At 41.3% G+C, this 16,271-nt stretch overlaps 1 protein-coding gene and 1 pseudogene across 21 annotated transcripts in view; one reads left to right on the plus strand and one right to left on the minus strand.

The window, feature by feature from the left end:
- The window catches only part of CLASP1 (cytoplasmic linker associated protein 1), a 279,926-nt gene that overhangs the window by 73,030 nt on the left and 190,625 nt on the right, over window positions 1-16,271 (minus strand). For all 21 annotated transcript variants that reach the window (XM_059704721.1, XM_059704724.1, XM_059704725.1 and 18 more), the window contains 2 exons: window positions 4,671-4,834; window positions 684-762 (listed from right to left, as the gene is read on the minus strand). In XM_059704721.1, the coding sequence (XP_059560704.1) occupies window positions 684-762; window positions 4,671-4,834 (243 nt within the window). The remainder of the gene's footprint in view (window positions 1-683; window positions 763-4,670; window positions 4,835-16,271) is intronic.
- On the plus strand, window positions 6,112-7,045 carry LOC132238726 (small ribosomal subunit protein uS2-like; annotated as a pseudogene).

The following is a 16,271-nucleotide window of genomic DNA, read 5'->3' on the forward strand; positions in this document are numbered from 1 at the left end:
AAAAAATGAGTTTGCGTGTCATCTCCGACACGTGTGTCATAGGTTTGCCATCACTGGGCTAGGCCATGTGTTGCAAGGCAGCGCGTTCAGTAACCAAGCTGATACTCCGCCCTAACCTCTCCACTGATGTCCCAACTGGTTCTGACCTCAGGAGAGAAGGGCTGCTACTGACAGGGCCTGTCCTAAACCCCAATGATCAAAGAACAGGTGCTGTATATGACTTAACTCACATGAACACATATCTTGCCTCCAATTTAGTCTTGTTATTACAGGTATGATTTTACAACAACATGTAACAAGTTAATCATCATATGTTAGGATGTAAATATTTTTTAAAATTCCAATAAGATACATGTATCTCAACAAATCAGAATTTTCTAGTTTAAATATTGTGACAGAGTAATAATACCCAAATGTTGGCAGGGATGTGGAACAACTAGAACTCTCATAAAATTGCTGGTAGGTATATAATACAACCATCTGAACAGTTTAAAATAAAGTTAAACATATGCCTACCCAATAAATTAGCAATTTCTCTATTGAGTACGGAACCAAAAGAAATGAAAGCAAGTCCACGAAGAGGTGGACAAGAATGCCCCCAGCAGGCATATATGGAACCGGCAAATACAAGGGAACCGATGTCACATCTAGCGGCTGAATTGTAAGGACAAATCATTACCAACCTTGAGGTTAGGAGTCTGAGTTTGATCCACAATAAATCTCATCAAGATGTTAAATTGTTGATCAAATGGAAAGGAGTCCCTGGGTAAAAAGAAAAAAGTGCTTGTTCTTTAAGAAAAATTTGTAACAAAAAATAATGTAAAACCATATAAAAACAAAAAATAAACTGTTATAGATTAACATATGTAAATGCAAGCCTGTTCACATTTTTTAAACAGTACTTTTCAATTTATATTAAATACTAAAGTAACACACATTACAGAAAACATTTTTAAAAAGGAAGTCTTGTTAAACATCTCAAAACACATACTAAACTTACTTTGAGTATGCTAGTTTAAAAATAAATATGAAGCAATAAGGAAAATATTCGTACTTGTCTTCTAGGGGTCTGCTCAACTTCTCTCCAGCTTTCTAAATAATGCTTATCGGAAAACACTGCCTATTTCCAAATCTTAGTTTTACACCCTGATTAGGCAGCTTATAGCTGACCTCGCTTAAGCTAACTGCACTGTCCTCCTTCTGGTGAGGGCTTATCATCGCTACTTGGCATAATCACGAGAACAGCGCCTGTGGGGCACTCAGCGAAAACCCCCACATGCAACTACCGAACATATATAGGAACCGGGGCCCCTGCAGGCCCCTCCTGCTCCATTTCTTACTTGGTGCCAATCCCTTTCCTTTAGTCATCTCACACCTTTAGTCCAACTGAGTGACACTGAGGGCTCTCGCCTAGTGAAAAGTCAGTGCTCTACCCCCCTTAAAATGCTGCCATTACTAGTCTCAGTGTAAAACTGCATAATGGAGCCCATGTGGACTAACAGAAAGATACTGCAATGCAAACATCTATTACAATTGAGGCTGAGCAATTGCACCGCTGTCCTGGGACTCTCTTAGAGACTTTTCTCAATCTACAGTAGTAGTAAAAAAAAAAAAAAAGGATGCAGGTTCAAAACCATGAAAATCACAGGACAGATGTGACATTTAAATGAAATAATACAAGAAAAATGTAAAGTGCATGGCACATACTAGGTGCTAGTATTGGTAGCATTATAATCCTATCTAATAAAAGAGAAACATGGTAATTAGCGTACAACCGCTACCCTTCCCATTGGCTAATCAGGGTGATATGCAAATTAACTGCCAGCCAAGATGGCGGCCGACAGCCAGGCAGCTTGAAACTAACATGAGGCTTGCTTGCTTCAGTGACGGAGGAAACCAACGTTCCCCGCCTGCCTTGCCAGCCTCTGAGCTTGCAGTTTGAAACATTGTAACAAATATAGAAGCTAAACAAAACCCCAGAAACCTGCTTTCAGCGAGCCGGGATCTCAGTGCTGGACTTATACATTGTTTCGATTATAGAACCCAAACAAACCAGACACCTGCTTTCACAGCAGAGGCCTCAGAGCTGGAGCCAGAGCTAAAGCTGGCCCAGAATTAAAAAAAAGAAAAAAAGGAGCAGTTGGGAGCTTCAGCCCTCAGCCCCTCACCCAGACTGGCCAGGCACCCCAGTGGGGACCCCTACCCTGAAGGGTGTGTGACCAGCTGCAAACAGCCATCATCCCCTCACCCAGGCTGGCCAGGCACCCCAGTGGGGACCCCCACCCTGAAGGGTGTGTACCAGCTTCAAACAGCCATCATCCCCTCACCCAGGCTGGCCAGACACCCCAGTGGGGACCCCCACCCTGATCCATGACACCCTTCAGGGCAAACCAGCCAGCCGCACCCATGCACCAGGCCTCTATCCTATATAGTAAAAGGGTAATATGCCTCCCAGCACTGGGATCAGCAGAGCCGCGAGGCCTCCCAGCACCAGGATCAGCGGAGCTGAGAGGCCCCCGGCACCGGGATCAGCATGACAGGGGGCAGCGCCCAAACCCCCTGAACACCCTGCGGCTCTGTGTGTTACTGGGGGCGGGGCCACAACCTCCCTATCTGCCCTGCTCTGTTCCTGACAGGGGAAGGCGCCCCAACCTCCTGATCAGCCCCGCTCTGTGCCTGATACGGGGGAGCTCCCCAACCCCCTGATCGCTCTGCGGCTCTGTGTGTGACAGGGTGCGGCGCCCCAACCTCTTGATCCGCCCTGCTCTGTGTGTGACAGGGGGTGGCGCCCCAACTCCCCTATCGGCCCTACTCTGTGAGTGACAGGGGGGAGCTCCTCAACCCCCTGATCAGCCTTGCTCTGTGCGTGACAGGGGGGAGCTCCCCAACCCCCTGATCAACCCTGCTCTGTGCGTGACAGGGTAAGGAGCCCTAACCCCCCCTGATGGGCCCTGCTCTGTGCGTGACAGGGGGTGGCGCCGCAACCTCCCCATCGACCCTTCCTTGAGTGTGACAGGGGGCGGTGCCCCAACCCCCCAATCGGCTCTACCCTGAGCGTGACTGAGGGTGGCATCACAACCTCCCGATCCGCCCTGCTCTGTGCATGACAGGGGGCGGCGCCCCAACTCCCCAGTCGGCCCTGCTCTGAGCCCAACCAGGGGCTGCACCTAGGGATTGGGCCTGCCCTCTGCCACCCGGGAGCAGGCCTAAGCCAGCAGGGCGTTATCACCCGAGGGGTCCCAGACTGCGAGAGGGCACACGCCAGGCTGAGGGACCCCTCCTTCCCCTGAGTGCACAAATTTTTGTGCACCGGGCCTCTAGTTATTAATAAGAAGTAAACTTGACCCAACAGCACATCCTTTTCTACCATCCAGGAAGCCGTGAGGACCACTTCTGGGAGCAAAGTACATGTCAGAATACATGATTTAAGTGACTCACATGGCTGTAAATTAAAGAAACGAGGTCAACAAACCACACACAAAATGTCTCTCCTTTCTTCTGTAGCAAATAACTAATGTGTTTAACCGGAAATGTGCCCTGTTAGCACAGCCAAAGGACAGGAAGATGAGGCAGATTTGCAATCAGGTCTATTACCTGAGGAAGAGCTCGCAGCCAACACTGAGCCCCTGGATACGCACTGATCCCAGATAACCTTAAGCAGCTATACAACTCAGCCGCTGAGACAGGAATGATAAACATGCTTTAGAGACCGAGACCAAATACAAGGAGAACAAGATTCTTAAAGGAAAGAGACATCCAAAAAAGTTAACAGAAAGGAATAATTGTTTTTCTTAACCACCAAAGGATGGGAATATGATCGTAATATTCCTGCCATCCCCTAAAAATCTGAAACAAATCTTGTCATTCATAAATTTCCTTAAATTTAGCAAGTGACCTATAGGCCAAGTCAGGCTCACAATGTTTTATTTGGCTGTCACAATACCTAGTATGTGCCATGCACTTTACATTTTTCTTGTAGCATTTCATTTAAATATCACATCTGTCCTGTAATTTTTGTAGTTTTGAACCTGCATCCCTTTTCTTTTTCATAAAAAAAAAAAAAAATTCTTGAATATGTTGCATTAATCCACATTTCTGACCTTCCTTGAAAAGTCTGGAACCACTGAGCCCAGGTTCCAACACGGCCACCACTGATCACACTTCTCCACATTATCCATAATCCTCCCCTCTTACCTACTTCACTCATTTTTATCACCTGGATCAGCCTAGCGCTTGTAGTCAATGCTTTATAAATCCATTGCTAAACTGATGTACAGGGATGTTCCCTAATTCTGGCCTGTATGTGGAATCTTAAAAAAGAACAAGCCAAACTCATAGAAACAGAGAGTCGAATGGTGGTTGTCAGTGGTTAGGAGGAGGAGGAAATGAGATGTTGGTCAAAGGGTACAAACTTTCAGTTATAAACTTTCAGTTCTGGGATCTAATATACAGTGTGGTAATTATAGTTAATAATACTGTATTATACACCTGGAAGGTCCTAAAGACAATAGAGCTGAGATGTTCTCACCAACACAACAAAAAGATGATAATTATGTGATAATATATACATGAAACAAAATCATCACACTGTACACTTTAAACTTACACAATGTTCTATGCAACTACATCTCACAAGCTGGGGGAAAATGGTCTACTTCTGAAACACTTACCTTGTGACATCTAGAGCTTTCTGAACTTTCGCTTGCACAGATCCAAGTAAATCTGCCCCCATTTTCTTAAGTAATTGTGTGAGAAGAACAAAAAGCCAGTCTTGCAAATCATCCTTATGAATTATTATAAAATCAACAAGAGTCTCCAAAAACATACTGAAAACCTAGACACAAATAAAAACAGAACATTTCACATATTTAATTCAGAATTCCCTCCAAAGTCCCCAAACCATTAAAAATGCCTATACTGGCTTGGCCCAATCTCTTACAAGCTAGGTTAACACTGTTAACAACTGATCATACCACAGAAGACAAATGTATTAAAGAAAATTAGGGAAAAAGAATTGGAACTTACTCTCTGATGTGATTTCCACCGCAAACCAGGTCATGCAACAAAACAAATGCCTTTGTTAGTCCAGAGTGAATTAATACAATTTTCATGCAGTTTACTCAAAGACCTGAAATGGCTACAAGTTGATACCACACTCTCTCCTCCCTCAATACGTCTTTAAAATCCATACACAGAGAGAAATAACTTTGCTGAAAAGTATTAGTTTGTTGATTTATTTATCTTTAATGATTAGATTAATCTAGAGCAGCGGTTCTCAACCTGTGGGTTGCGATCCCTTTGGGGGTTGAACGACCCTTTCACAGGGGTCACCTAAGACCATCAGAAAACACATATATAATTACATATTGTTTTTGTGATTAATCACTATGCTTTACTTATATTCAATTTGTAACAATGAAATTGGGGGTCACCACAACATGAGGAACTGTATTAAAGGGTCGTGGCATTAGGAAGGATGAGAACCACTGATCTAGAGTCATCTTTCTTTCTTTCTTTTTGGTTAAGCCTCACCCAAAGATATGTTTTTCATTGATCCCTGGAGAGAGTGTAAGGGAGGGGCAGAGACAGAGAGAGAAACATCGATGTGAGAGACACACATCAATTGGTTGCTTCCCGCACATGCCCCAACTGGGGCCAGAGATCAAGCCTGCAATTGAGGTATGTACCCTTGAACAGAATCGAACCCGTGACCTTTAAGTCTGCTGGCTGATGCTTTAACCACAGAGCCATTCTGCCAGGGTGGCGTTTTTCTTTTTTAAAAGAAAAACACACATTTAAATCATCATAATTCTATACTATTATTTTTCATTATCTATCATTAAAAAAGTACTATGATAGGAAAACTTTCCATCAAGAAGAAAAAGTAGGTGTAGATACTGTGCTTGCCTCCTCCATGGCCACATCAAAACTACAACTAAATTATAGAACCATCACCGAAAACCATCTGAAGACTAGCTGATCAGAAGTCCTATAATGAAGGCTATGAAGAAAAGCCAGTGAGACTGGTAGGAGGGTGGAGACCCAGAACAGGCTTGTCCAACATCCCTGAGTGAAGGTTAAGAATTGGGAGGGAGCTTCCGTGCAACCCAGGGAGGGCTCCATACTGTGTTGTTCTCGGTTCCCACGTAACTTATAGGGAAACTTCTCACAATGACCGGAGCCCTTGGTGTCCTGCAAATGAAGGAGGAGGATGTCCTCAAGTTCCTTGCAGCAGGAACCCACTTAGGTGGCACCACCTTGACTTCCAAATGGAACAGTCCATCTACAAAAGGAACAGTGATGGCATCTACATCATCAATCTGAAGAGGACCTGGGAGAAGCGTCTGCTGGCAGCTCGTGCCATTGTTGCCATCGAAAACCCAGCTGACGTCAGTGTCATGTTGCCCAGGAATCCTGGCCAGCGAGCTGCGCTGAAGTTTGCTGCTGCCGCTGGAGCCACTCCCATTGCCGGCCGCTTCACTCCTGGAACCTTCACCAACCAGATCCAGGCAGCCTTCCGGGAGCCAAGACTTCTGGTGGCTACTGGCCCCCGGGCTGACCACCAGCCTCTCACAGAGGCGTCTTATGTTACCCTGCCCACCAACGCTCTGTGCCACACAGACTCTCCTCTGCGCTATGTGGACATTTCCATCCCTTGCAACAAGGGGGCTCACTCCGTGGGTTTGAAGTGGTGGATGCTGACCCGAGAGGTACTCCATATGCGTGGCACTATCTCCCGTGAGCACCCATGGGAAGTCATGCCTGATCTTTACTTCTACAGAGATCCTGAAGAGACTGAAAAGGAAGAGCAGGCTGCTGCCGAAAAGGCTGTGGCCAAGGAGGAATTTCAGGGTGAATGGACTGCCCCTGCTCCTGAGTTCACTGCTGCCCAGCCTGAGGTTACAGGCTGGTCTGAAGGCGTGCAGGTGCCTTCTGTATCCAACCCATTCAGCAGTTTCCTACTGAAGACTGGAGTGCTCAGCCTGCCACTGAAGGCTGGTCTGCAGCCCCCGCTGCTCAGGCTACTGAATGGGTAGGAACAACCACTGAGCTGTTCTTCCACAAATTCTTAACAGAACGAAAATAAGGTTGATGGAAAATAAACAGTTTCTAAAAAAAAAAAAAAAAAAAAAAAAAAAGAATTGGGAGGGATAACTAGGCCATGGAGGACCTCCTAAGAAGCAAGAGTTCCCAGCCCCACACCGAGTTCCCCAGCCCAGGGCATCAGAGCCTGAAAGGTAAGTCCCTTACATCGGGCTGTGAAAACCAGCACTAATTGTGTCTGAGAAAGACAAGAGACTGCTAGAATGAAGGTGCTGCAGGTCTTAAAGGGGCTCACACAGGACTCACTTAACTCGGAGTGGCAGTGTAGCAGTAGTAGCTGGGATAGCTCTCTCCGGGACAAAAGTGCTGGCTACTGTTCCTTTGTTGATCCTCACCCCACCCAAGTGGCAGGTGCCGTCAAGTGCCAAGTCTGAACTCTCCATTAATCTGGCTAACGCTCTTCACTGCGCTCTGATGATTCCCTGAAACCCTGCCCCACCCAAGTTATGACCCTGGTCAGAACCCCTTTCAGGGGCTATTCCACACAAGCAGCTAAAATGGCATGCACTGTGGGATTTTCTAAGGTCTCTCAAAAATCCACAAACCCCAAACAAGCAGCAGTTGGTCTCAGCATTCTCCATACCTCTTCCCAGGGAGCCCCAAGCCCACCACAGGAGGCTACCAACTACAGGTTAGTTTTTAGCTCCTAATAGGTAGCCCCTAGGCAGACACAGGCAGAAGTTGACATGGGCCTGCACTAGAGTCCTTCCCAAGAGTCCCAAGAACCAACACGCCTGGTGGCCAGGTTCAGACCACATCAGAGCACCACCGAACCACCTCCATAAACAACACACACAAAGAGAAGACTCAGCAGGCAGCAGAACCCTGCTAAAGCAAATACTGCTCTGTGGGGTCAACCACTGCACAACAGCTGGCCCACTGTAGTCATGGCCAGTCCTCATAGCCAGTTATCCTGAGGGTCAATCTCACACGCTGATGTGCCAACAACACTCAAGGCTAAACTACAACAGGAAATGATACACAAAACCCGCACAAGGGAGCACCCTGCTCAGGTGGCCAGGAAGTCCACCACAGGACCTGAAAGGACACCTATTACTTAAGGCCACTGTCAACTGGGAGATGTAGCAGCTCTACCTAATACATACAAACAGAGGGAAGCAGCCAAAATAAGGAGAAAAAGAAACATGTCCCAAATGAAAGAACTGGACAAAACTCCAGAAAAACAATTAAATGAAATGAAGGCCAGCAATGTACCAGATTGAGTTCAAAACACTGCTAATAAGAATGCTCCATGAATTTATAGGAAGAATAGATAATCTCAGTGTGAACTTCAACAAAGAGATAGGAAACATAAAAAAAGAGCTAAAAAATATATAAAAAAAGAACTAATCAGAAATAAAGAATACCATAACTGAAATGAAAAGTACATTACATAGAATCAACAGCAGATTAGAAAAACCAGAGGACTGAATCAGCAACATGGAAGAAAAGGTTGTGGAAAACAACCCATTAGAACAGCAAAAAGAGGAAAAAAAAATTAAGGATAGTTGAAGCCAGTGGTCGCCAACTGGTGGTCCATGGACCACTGGTGGTCTGTGAGGTCCGAAAAGTTGGTGACTGCTGGTTGAAGGGACCTCTTGGACAATGTCAAGCATATTAACATTCGTGTTATGGGGGTGCCAGAAGGAGAAGAGAGAGATCAAGAGATGGAAAGCCTATTTGAATAAATAATGACTGAAAACTCCACTAACCTGGCAAAAATAAGGTAATTATAAAAGGCCAGAAAGTGCAGAGATTCCAAAACAAGATCAGCCGAAAGAGGCCCATATGAAGATATCATAATTAAAATGGCAAAGTTTAAAGACAATTTTAAAAGCAGCAAGAGAAAGACAGCTACTTATAAAGAAACTCCCATAAGATGTCAGCTGATTACTCAACAGAAACTTTGCAGGCCAGAAAGGACTGGCACGAAATACTCAAAAGGATGAAAAGCAAGGACCTACAACCAAGATTACACTAGGAAATATTCAGTGATGAAAAGCAAGAACCTACAACCAAGGTTACTCTATCCAGAGCAAGGTTATCATCTAGAATTGAGGGTGAGCTAAAGAGTTTCCCAGCTAAAATAAACCCCAAAAAATCCATCACCACCAAACCAGCATTATAGGAAATATTAAAAGGGACTTCTAGAGAAAAACAATATGAAATATATGAATATGAAAATACATAAAGAAAAAATTCTCACTAACAAAGGAAAACATAATAAAAGCAGATCAACCAACTATAAAGCTAACACAAAGGTTAAAAGGCAATTGTGTATAATTACAACAATAAATTAAGGGATACACTTAAAACACACACAAAAGAAATATTAAAAATATGACAAAAACACAAATATGGGGGAAGATAATAAAAATGGTAGGGATTTTTTGAATGTTTTCAAACTTAAGTGACCATCAACGTAAAACAGATTATTACAAACTAGTATATATGAAGCACACAGTAACCAAAAACCAAAAATCTACAAAGATTTATACAAAAAGAGAAAGGAATCTAAAACAACACTACACAAAGTCATCAACATACAAGAGAAGAGAGTAAGAGAATAAGGCAGCAATAGAGAGATATAAAAACAATAATAAAATGCCAATAACCACATGCTTACTTTAAATGTAAGTAATTAGTTACTTTAAATGTAAATGTACTAAATGCTCCAATCAAAAGATATAGAGTGAGTAAAGGGATAAAAACAAAAAACAAAACACAAGACCTATGTGTTTTTGTGACCTATGTGACCTAGGCATCTTATATATGATGCCTATAGGAGACCTTTTTCAGATAAAAAAACACACAGCCTGTAAGTAAAGGAATGGGAAAAGACACTTTCAAAATAAAGTTTCAAACAAAGGTTGTAACAAGAGACAAAAAAAGGACATTTCATAATGATAAAGGAACCAATTCAATAGGAGGATATAACTTTTAAACATTTTACGTACCCATCATAGGTGCTGAGCACCTAAGTATGTAAAGCAAATATTGATAGAACTAAAGGGAGCGATCAACAAGTAATACAATTATTGCAGGGGACTTTAACACCCATTGATATCAATGGACTGACTTAAATGACACAATCCATCAGATTATCTAATAACCCATATTTTTAGGACATTTCACCCAAAAGCAAGAGACTATACATTTTTTTTCAAGTGCACAAGGACCATTTCCCAGTACAGATGAAATATTAGGCCACAAAACAAGTATCAATAAAATTTAAAAGACTGAAATCATAACAAGCGTATTCTCTGATCATAATGGCAGGAAACTAGAAATCAATTACAAAAAACACACAGACACATGGAGGCTAAATAACATGCTACTAAAAAATAAATGGGGTTAATAATGTGATTTTAAAAAATCAAGACATCTAGAGACAAATGAAAACACAACAACCCAAAACCTATGGGACACAGCGAAAGCAGTCCCAAAAGGGAAATTCATAGCAAATAGGCTAACCTCAAGAAACAAGAAAAATCTCAAATAAACAATCTAACCTTACACCTAAATGGACTAGAAAAAGAACAAACAAAGCCCAAAGTACGAATAGAAGGAAATAATAAAGATCAGAGCAGAAATAACAAGACTAGAAAAGATCAGTAAAACCAAGAGCTGCTCTTTTGAAAAAATAGACAAAACTGATAAACCTTTAACCAGACACATCATCAAAAAAAGACAGAGGACCCAAATAAATAAAATCATAAATAAAAGAGAAATTACAACTGACATGACAGAAATACAAAGGATTATAAGAAAATGCTACAAACAATTATATGCCAACAAATTGGACAATTTGGAAGAAATGGACAAATTCCTAGAAGCATACAATCTTCCAAGACTGAATCAAGAATAAACAGAACATGTGAAGATGGATAACTACAACAAAATCAAATCAGTAATTAAAAAACTCCCAAATGTGGGGAAGCATGGGACTTGGTTGCAAAGTTTGTTAAGGAGGATTCTCCAAAAGGATGGAGGCCTCTAGGGGGACCTTGCCAAAGTGGCAGCCCCTGCCTTGACTTTTCCAAACAAGTTTGAGCCTCCAGGTGTTTACTGGAATCTTTATGTCTATTCTTTAGACATCCTTGCTTAAAGGACACAACAGATGCATGTGTCTTCTCAAGGATGCTTACCCTACTGATAGTATCTAATAGTTCATTTTAGTTCAAGCTGTTGTTACAATAAAAGCCTTAGGAGGCAGGCGAATGGGGCTGCTTGGTTTCTCAAGCCAAGCAGTCCCTTAGCCCTCTCTTTCACAGAAACATGTGTCAGAGTAATCATTCACCCATCACTCAGGATCTGCTGATCAGCCCTGGCACCCAACAAACAAAAGTCCTGCACCAGATGGCTGCACAGGTGAATTAATAGCTATCCTTTCCAAATTATTTCAAAAACTTTTAAAAGGATGGAAGTATCCCAAGATCATTTTATGAGGCAGCATAACCCTGATAACAAAACCAGATAAAAAACACTACAAAAAGAGAAATTTATAAGTCAATTTCCCTGATGAACATAGATGTAAAAATCCTCAACAAGATATAAGCAAACCAAATTCAGCAATACAATCAAAAGATCAAGTGGGATTTATTCCTAGGATGCAAGTTTGGTTCAATACTCGCAAATCAATTAACATGATACACTACATAAAATGAATAATAAAAATCATATCAATAGATGCAGAAAAAGCATCTGACAAAATGCAACATCCATTTATAATAATAACTCTTAGCAAAGTGGGAAGAGAGGAAATAAACCTCAACATAATAAAGGCCATAAATGACAAATCCACAGCTAACATCAAACTCAATGGTGAAAAGCTAAAAGCATTTTTTTAAAGATCAGGAACAAGGCAAGGATGTCTACTTTTAACCACAGAAAGACAAATACTATATGATTTCTTCAACACAGTAATGGAAGCCCTAGCCACAGCACTCAGACAAGGAAAAGAAATAAAAGGCAACCAAATTGGAAAGAAAATATAAAACTGTGATTATTTTCAGATAACATGATACTATACACAGAGATTTCACCAAAAAACTATGAATTCAGTCAAGTAGCAGGATACAAAATTAATATTCACAAATTGATTGCATTTTTATAAAGAAAATATCAACTATCAGAGAAATTAAGAAAATAATCCCATTTATGATTGCATGAAAAATAATAAAACATACAGAAATAAATTTAAGCCAAAAGGTAAAAGACCCATATTCTGAAAAATTATAAGGTACCAAAAAAATGGAAGATACAAATAAATGGAAACAAATACCATGCTCATGGACAGGAATAAGTAACATCATCAAAATGTGTATACTTTCCAAAGCAATCTAAAGATTCAATGCAACCCCTATCAAAATACCAATGAAATTAGAATAGTCCTAAAATTTATATGAAACTGTAAAAGCCCCCAATAGCCAAAGCAATCTTGAGAAAGAACAAAAATGGAGATTTCAAGCTATCTGGTATCAAACTGTACTACAAGGCTATAGTAATCAAAATAACATTATACTGGCATAAAAACACATAAATCAATGGAATAGAAGAGAAAACCCAGAAATAAAGCGATGAATATATGGTCAATTAATATATATGACAGAGGAGGCAAGAATATACAATGGAGTAAAGACAGTCCCTTCAATAAATGGGAAAACTGGACAGACACAGGCAAAAAGATAAAACTAGATCACCAACCTACACCGTATACAAAAATAAACTCAAAACCAATTAAAGAATTAAATTTAAGACCAAAAATCACAAAACTCCTATCAGAAAACATAGGCAGTAAACCCTCTGACATCGCTTCTTAGTCATATTCATATATATATATATATATATATATATATATATATATATATATATATATATATATTCGTGTATGTCCTCGGGGAAGGGTAATAAAATAAATAAATAAATAAATAAATAAATAAATAGGACTTCATGAACAAAACAAAATGACAACCTACTACATTGGTGACGATATCGTCAATGATATGCCAGATAAGGAGTTAATACCCAAAATATGTAAGAAACTCATACAACCTAATACCAAAGAAATTAAGAAATGGGCAGAGAATTTGAATAGATATTTTTCCAAAGAGGACATAAAGATGGGCAACAAACGTATGAAAAGATGCTCAATGTAACTAATCAATAGAGAAATGCAAATTAAAATCACAATGAGATATCACTTCACACGTGTCAGAATGGCTATCATCAATAAATCAACAAACAAGTTTTGATGAGGATGCAGAGAAAAGAAAACCCTTGTGCACTGTTCTCGAGATTGCAAACTGGTATAGCCACCATGGAAAACACCATGGAGATTCCTCAAAAAATTAAAAACAGAACTACCATATGACTCTGCAAGTCCGCTTTTGGGTATTCATCCAAAGAAATCCAAAACATTAATTGGAAAAGACACATGCATCCCATGTTCATTGCAGCATTATTCATAAGAGCCAAGATATGGAGGCAAAGTAAGTCACCATCAACAGACAATAGAAGAGGTAGTCCATATATGCAATGGAATATTATTCAGGTGAAGGGACTAAAATGTACAAATTGCCAATTATAAAAACAGTCATTGAGATTAAAGTACATCATAGGAATCTATACTAATAAAAGGATAATATGCTAATTAGACCGGACATCTTCTGGACATCTTTTCAGACAAAGCCATGGTAGCGGGGACCAAGGCAGAGGCAATTAGGGACGATCAGTTTGGCAGGGGAGAGCAGTTAGGAGCGATCAGGCTGGCCAGGGAGAGCAGTTAAGGGTGATCAGGCCAGCAGGGGAGGGCAGTTAGGGGCAATCAGGATGGCAGGGGAGGACAGTTAGGGGCAATCAGGCTGGCAGGGGAGCAGTTAGCGGGCAATCAGGCCGGCACGGCAGGGGAGCAGTTAGGGGGCAATTAGGCCGGCAGGCAGAGGCAGTTAGAGGCAATCAGGTAGGCAGGCAGGCAAGCAGTTAGGAGCCAGCGGTCCTGAATTGAGAGAGGGATGTCCGACTGCCGGTTTAGGCCTGATCCCGAGGGGTCCTGGATTGGAGAGGTTGCAGGCTGGGCCGAGGGGATTCCCTCCGCCCCCCCTCCCCCCGCAACCGTACAAATTTTGTGCACCGGGCCTCTAGTATAGTCAATAATACTGTAATAACTGTGTAAGGTATTGGGTGGGTACTAGACTTGGGTGATCACTTAGTTACATAAATGTCTAATCACTATGTTGTATAAGTTAAACTAATGTAATGTTGTATGCCCCTGGTCAGCAAACTGCGGTTCGCCAGCCACATGCAGCTCTTTGGCCCCTTGAGTGTGGCTCTTCCTAAGCCTTAGGAGTACTCTAATTAAGTTAATAACAATGTACCTACCTATATAGTTTAAATTTAAAAAATTTGGCTCTCAAAAGAAATTTCAATCGTTATACTGTTGATATTTGGCTCTGCTGACTAATGAGTTTATTGACCACAGTTGTATGCTAAGTATAACTGAAAATTTTTTTTAAATTTTTAAATAAAGATTACCATGTGACACCTATACAAAAAAAAAAAAGTTACAGGATGAGGGGGAAAAAACTTGTGTATTTTTTTTCATTCTAGTCATCTATTTTAATGCATACCAAAATTCAGATATTGTCAAGTAATATCTTTATAAAATGACTAGAGGCCCAGTGCACAAAAATTTAATTTGTGCACTCAGGGTGGGGGGGTCCCTCAGCCCGGCCTGTGCCCATTCACAGTCCAGGACCCCATGGGGGATGTCCACCTGCCGAATTAGGCCCATTCCCCGGGGGATCAGGCCTAAGCTTGCAGTCAGACATCCTTCTGGCAGGCAGAAAGCCATCGGGGAATGTCTGACTAAAGGCTTAGGCCCCCAAGGGATTGGGTCTAAACTGTTAGTTGGACATTCTTAGTGCTCCCACAGCGGTGGGAGAGGTTAAAAAATATAAAAATATAAGCTGCCATGAGCCAGCTTCTGGCTGAGTGGCACTCCCCATATGGAAGTGCACTGACCACCAGGGGGCAGCTCATGCATTGAGCATCTGCCCCCTGGTGGCCAGTGCACATCATAGGAACCGGTCATTCTGCCGTTCAGTCAATGTGCATATTAGCCTTTTATTATTATTATTATATAGGATGTCCCTATTTCCCCCCTTTTGCCCCCTCTACCCAGCTCCTGCCCCCACCTTCTCTCTGGCCATCACCATACTGTTGTCTGTGTCCATGGGTTGTGCATATATTTTCTTTGGCTAATCCCTTCTTTAAATTCACTTCTTTAAATTTTTATTTTCAGATAAGTGCTTATAACTGCACTATTATACATTTTCTATTATATCATTTAGAATTAAGATATCTTTTAATTGAATCCTTGTAAATTTTAGCACAATTTAATAAATTATGCTAGAAGCAATTAGGAGATTTTTCATGTAATGCAGATACATTTCAATTAATATTTTATTAATTTTAATTTTTAATATTTTAATTTGAAATAATCTCATACATATAAAAAAACCTATAAAATATTACAGCATATTATATGTACCCTTCACCCAATTTCTTAGGTGTTAATATTTTTTTTATTTTTTTTTTATTATTATTAGTTAAGGTATTACAAATGTGTCCTCATCCCCCCCATTTACCCCTAATCCCCACCCCCCCTCTCCCGGCACACTCATGCTCCCATCACCCTGTTGTCCATGTCCATTGGTTTGGCTTATATACATGTATACAAGTCCTTCGGTTGATCTCTTCCCCTTACCCCCACCCTCCCCTACTTTCCTTCTGGGGATTGATAGCCTGATCGCTGTTTCTCAGTCTTTGGGTCTGTCCCTTTTCATCAGTCTATGTTGTTCTCTATAATCCACAAATGAGTGAGATCATGTGGTATCTATCCTTCTCTGACTGGCTTAAGGTGTTAATAATTTAAACATAACCATTATACAACTAACAAAATTTGGAATATATTTTTCTTATAATCTCTTTAATGTTACTTAATCCATTTACTTTGTTCTTGTTAATCTTCACCCAAGGATATTTTTCCATTGAATTTTAGAGAGAGTGAAGGGAAAGGGAGAGACACATTGATTGGTTGCCTCCTGCACATGCTTTGATAGGGACTGGGGATCAAGCCAGCAACTGAGGTACATGTCCTCGACTGG

Source organism: Myotis daubentonii, chromosome 7, assembly GCF_963259705.1.
Source record: "Myotis daubentonii chromosome 7, mMyoDau2.1, whole genome shotgun sequence".
Classification (NCBI taxonomy): Eukaryota; Metazoa; Chordata; class Mammalia; order Chiroptera; family Vespertilionidae; genus Myotis; species Myotis daubentonii.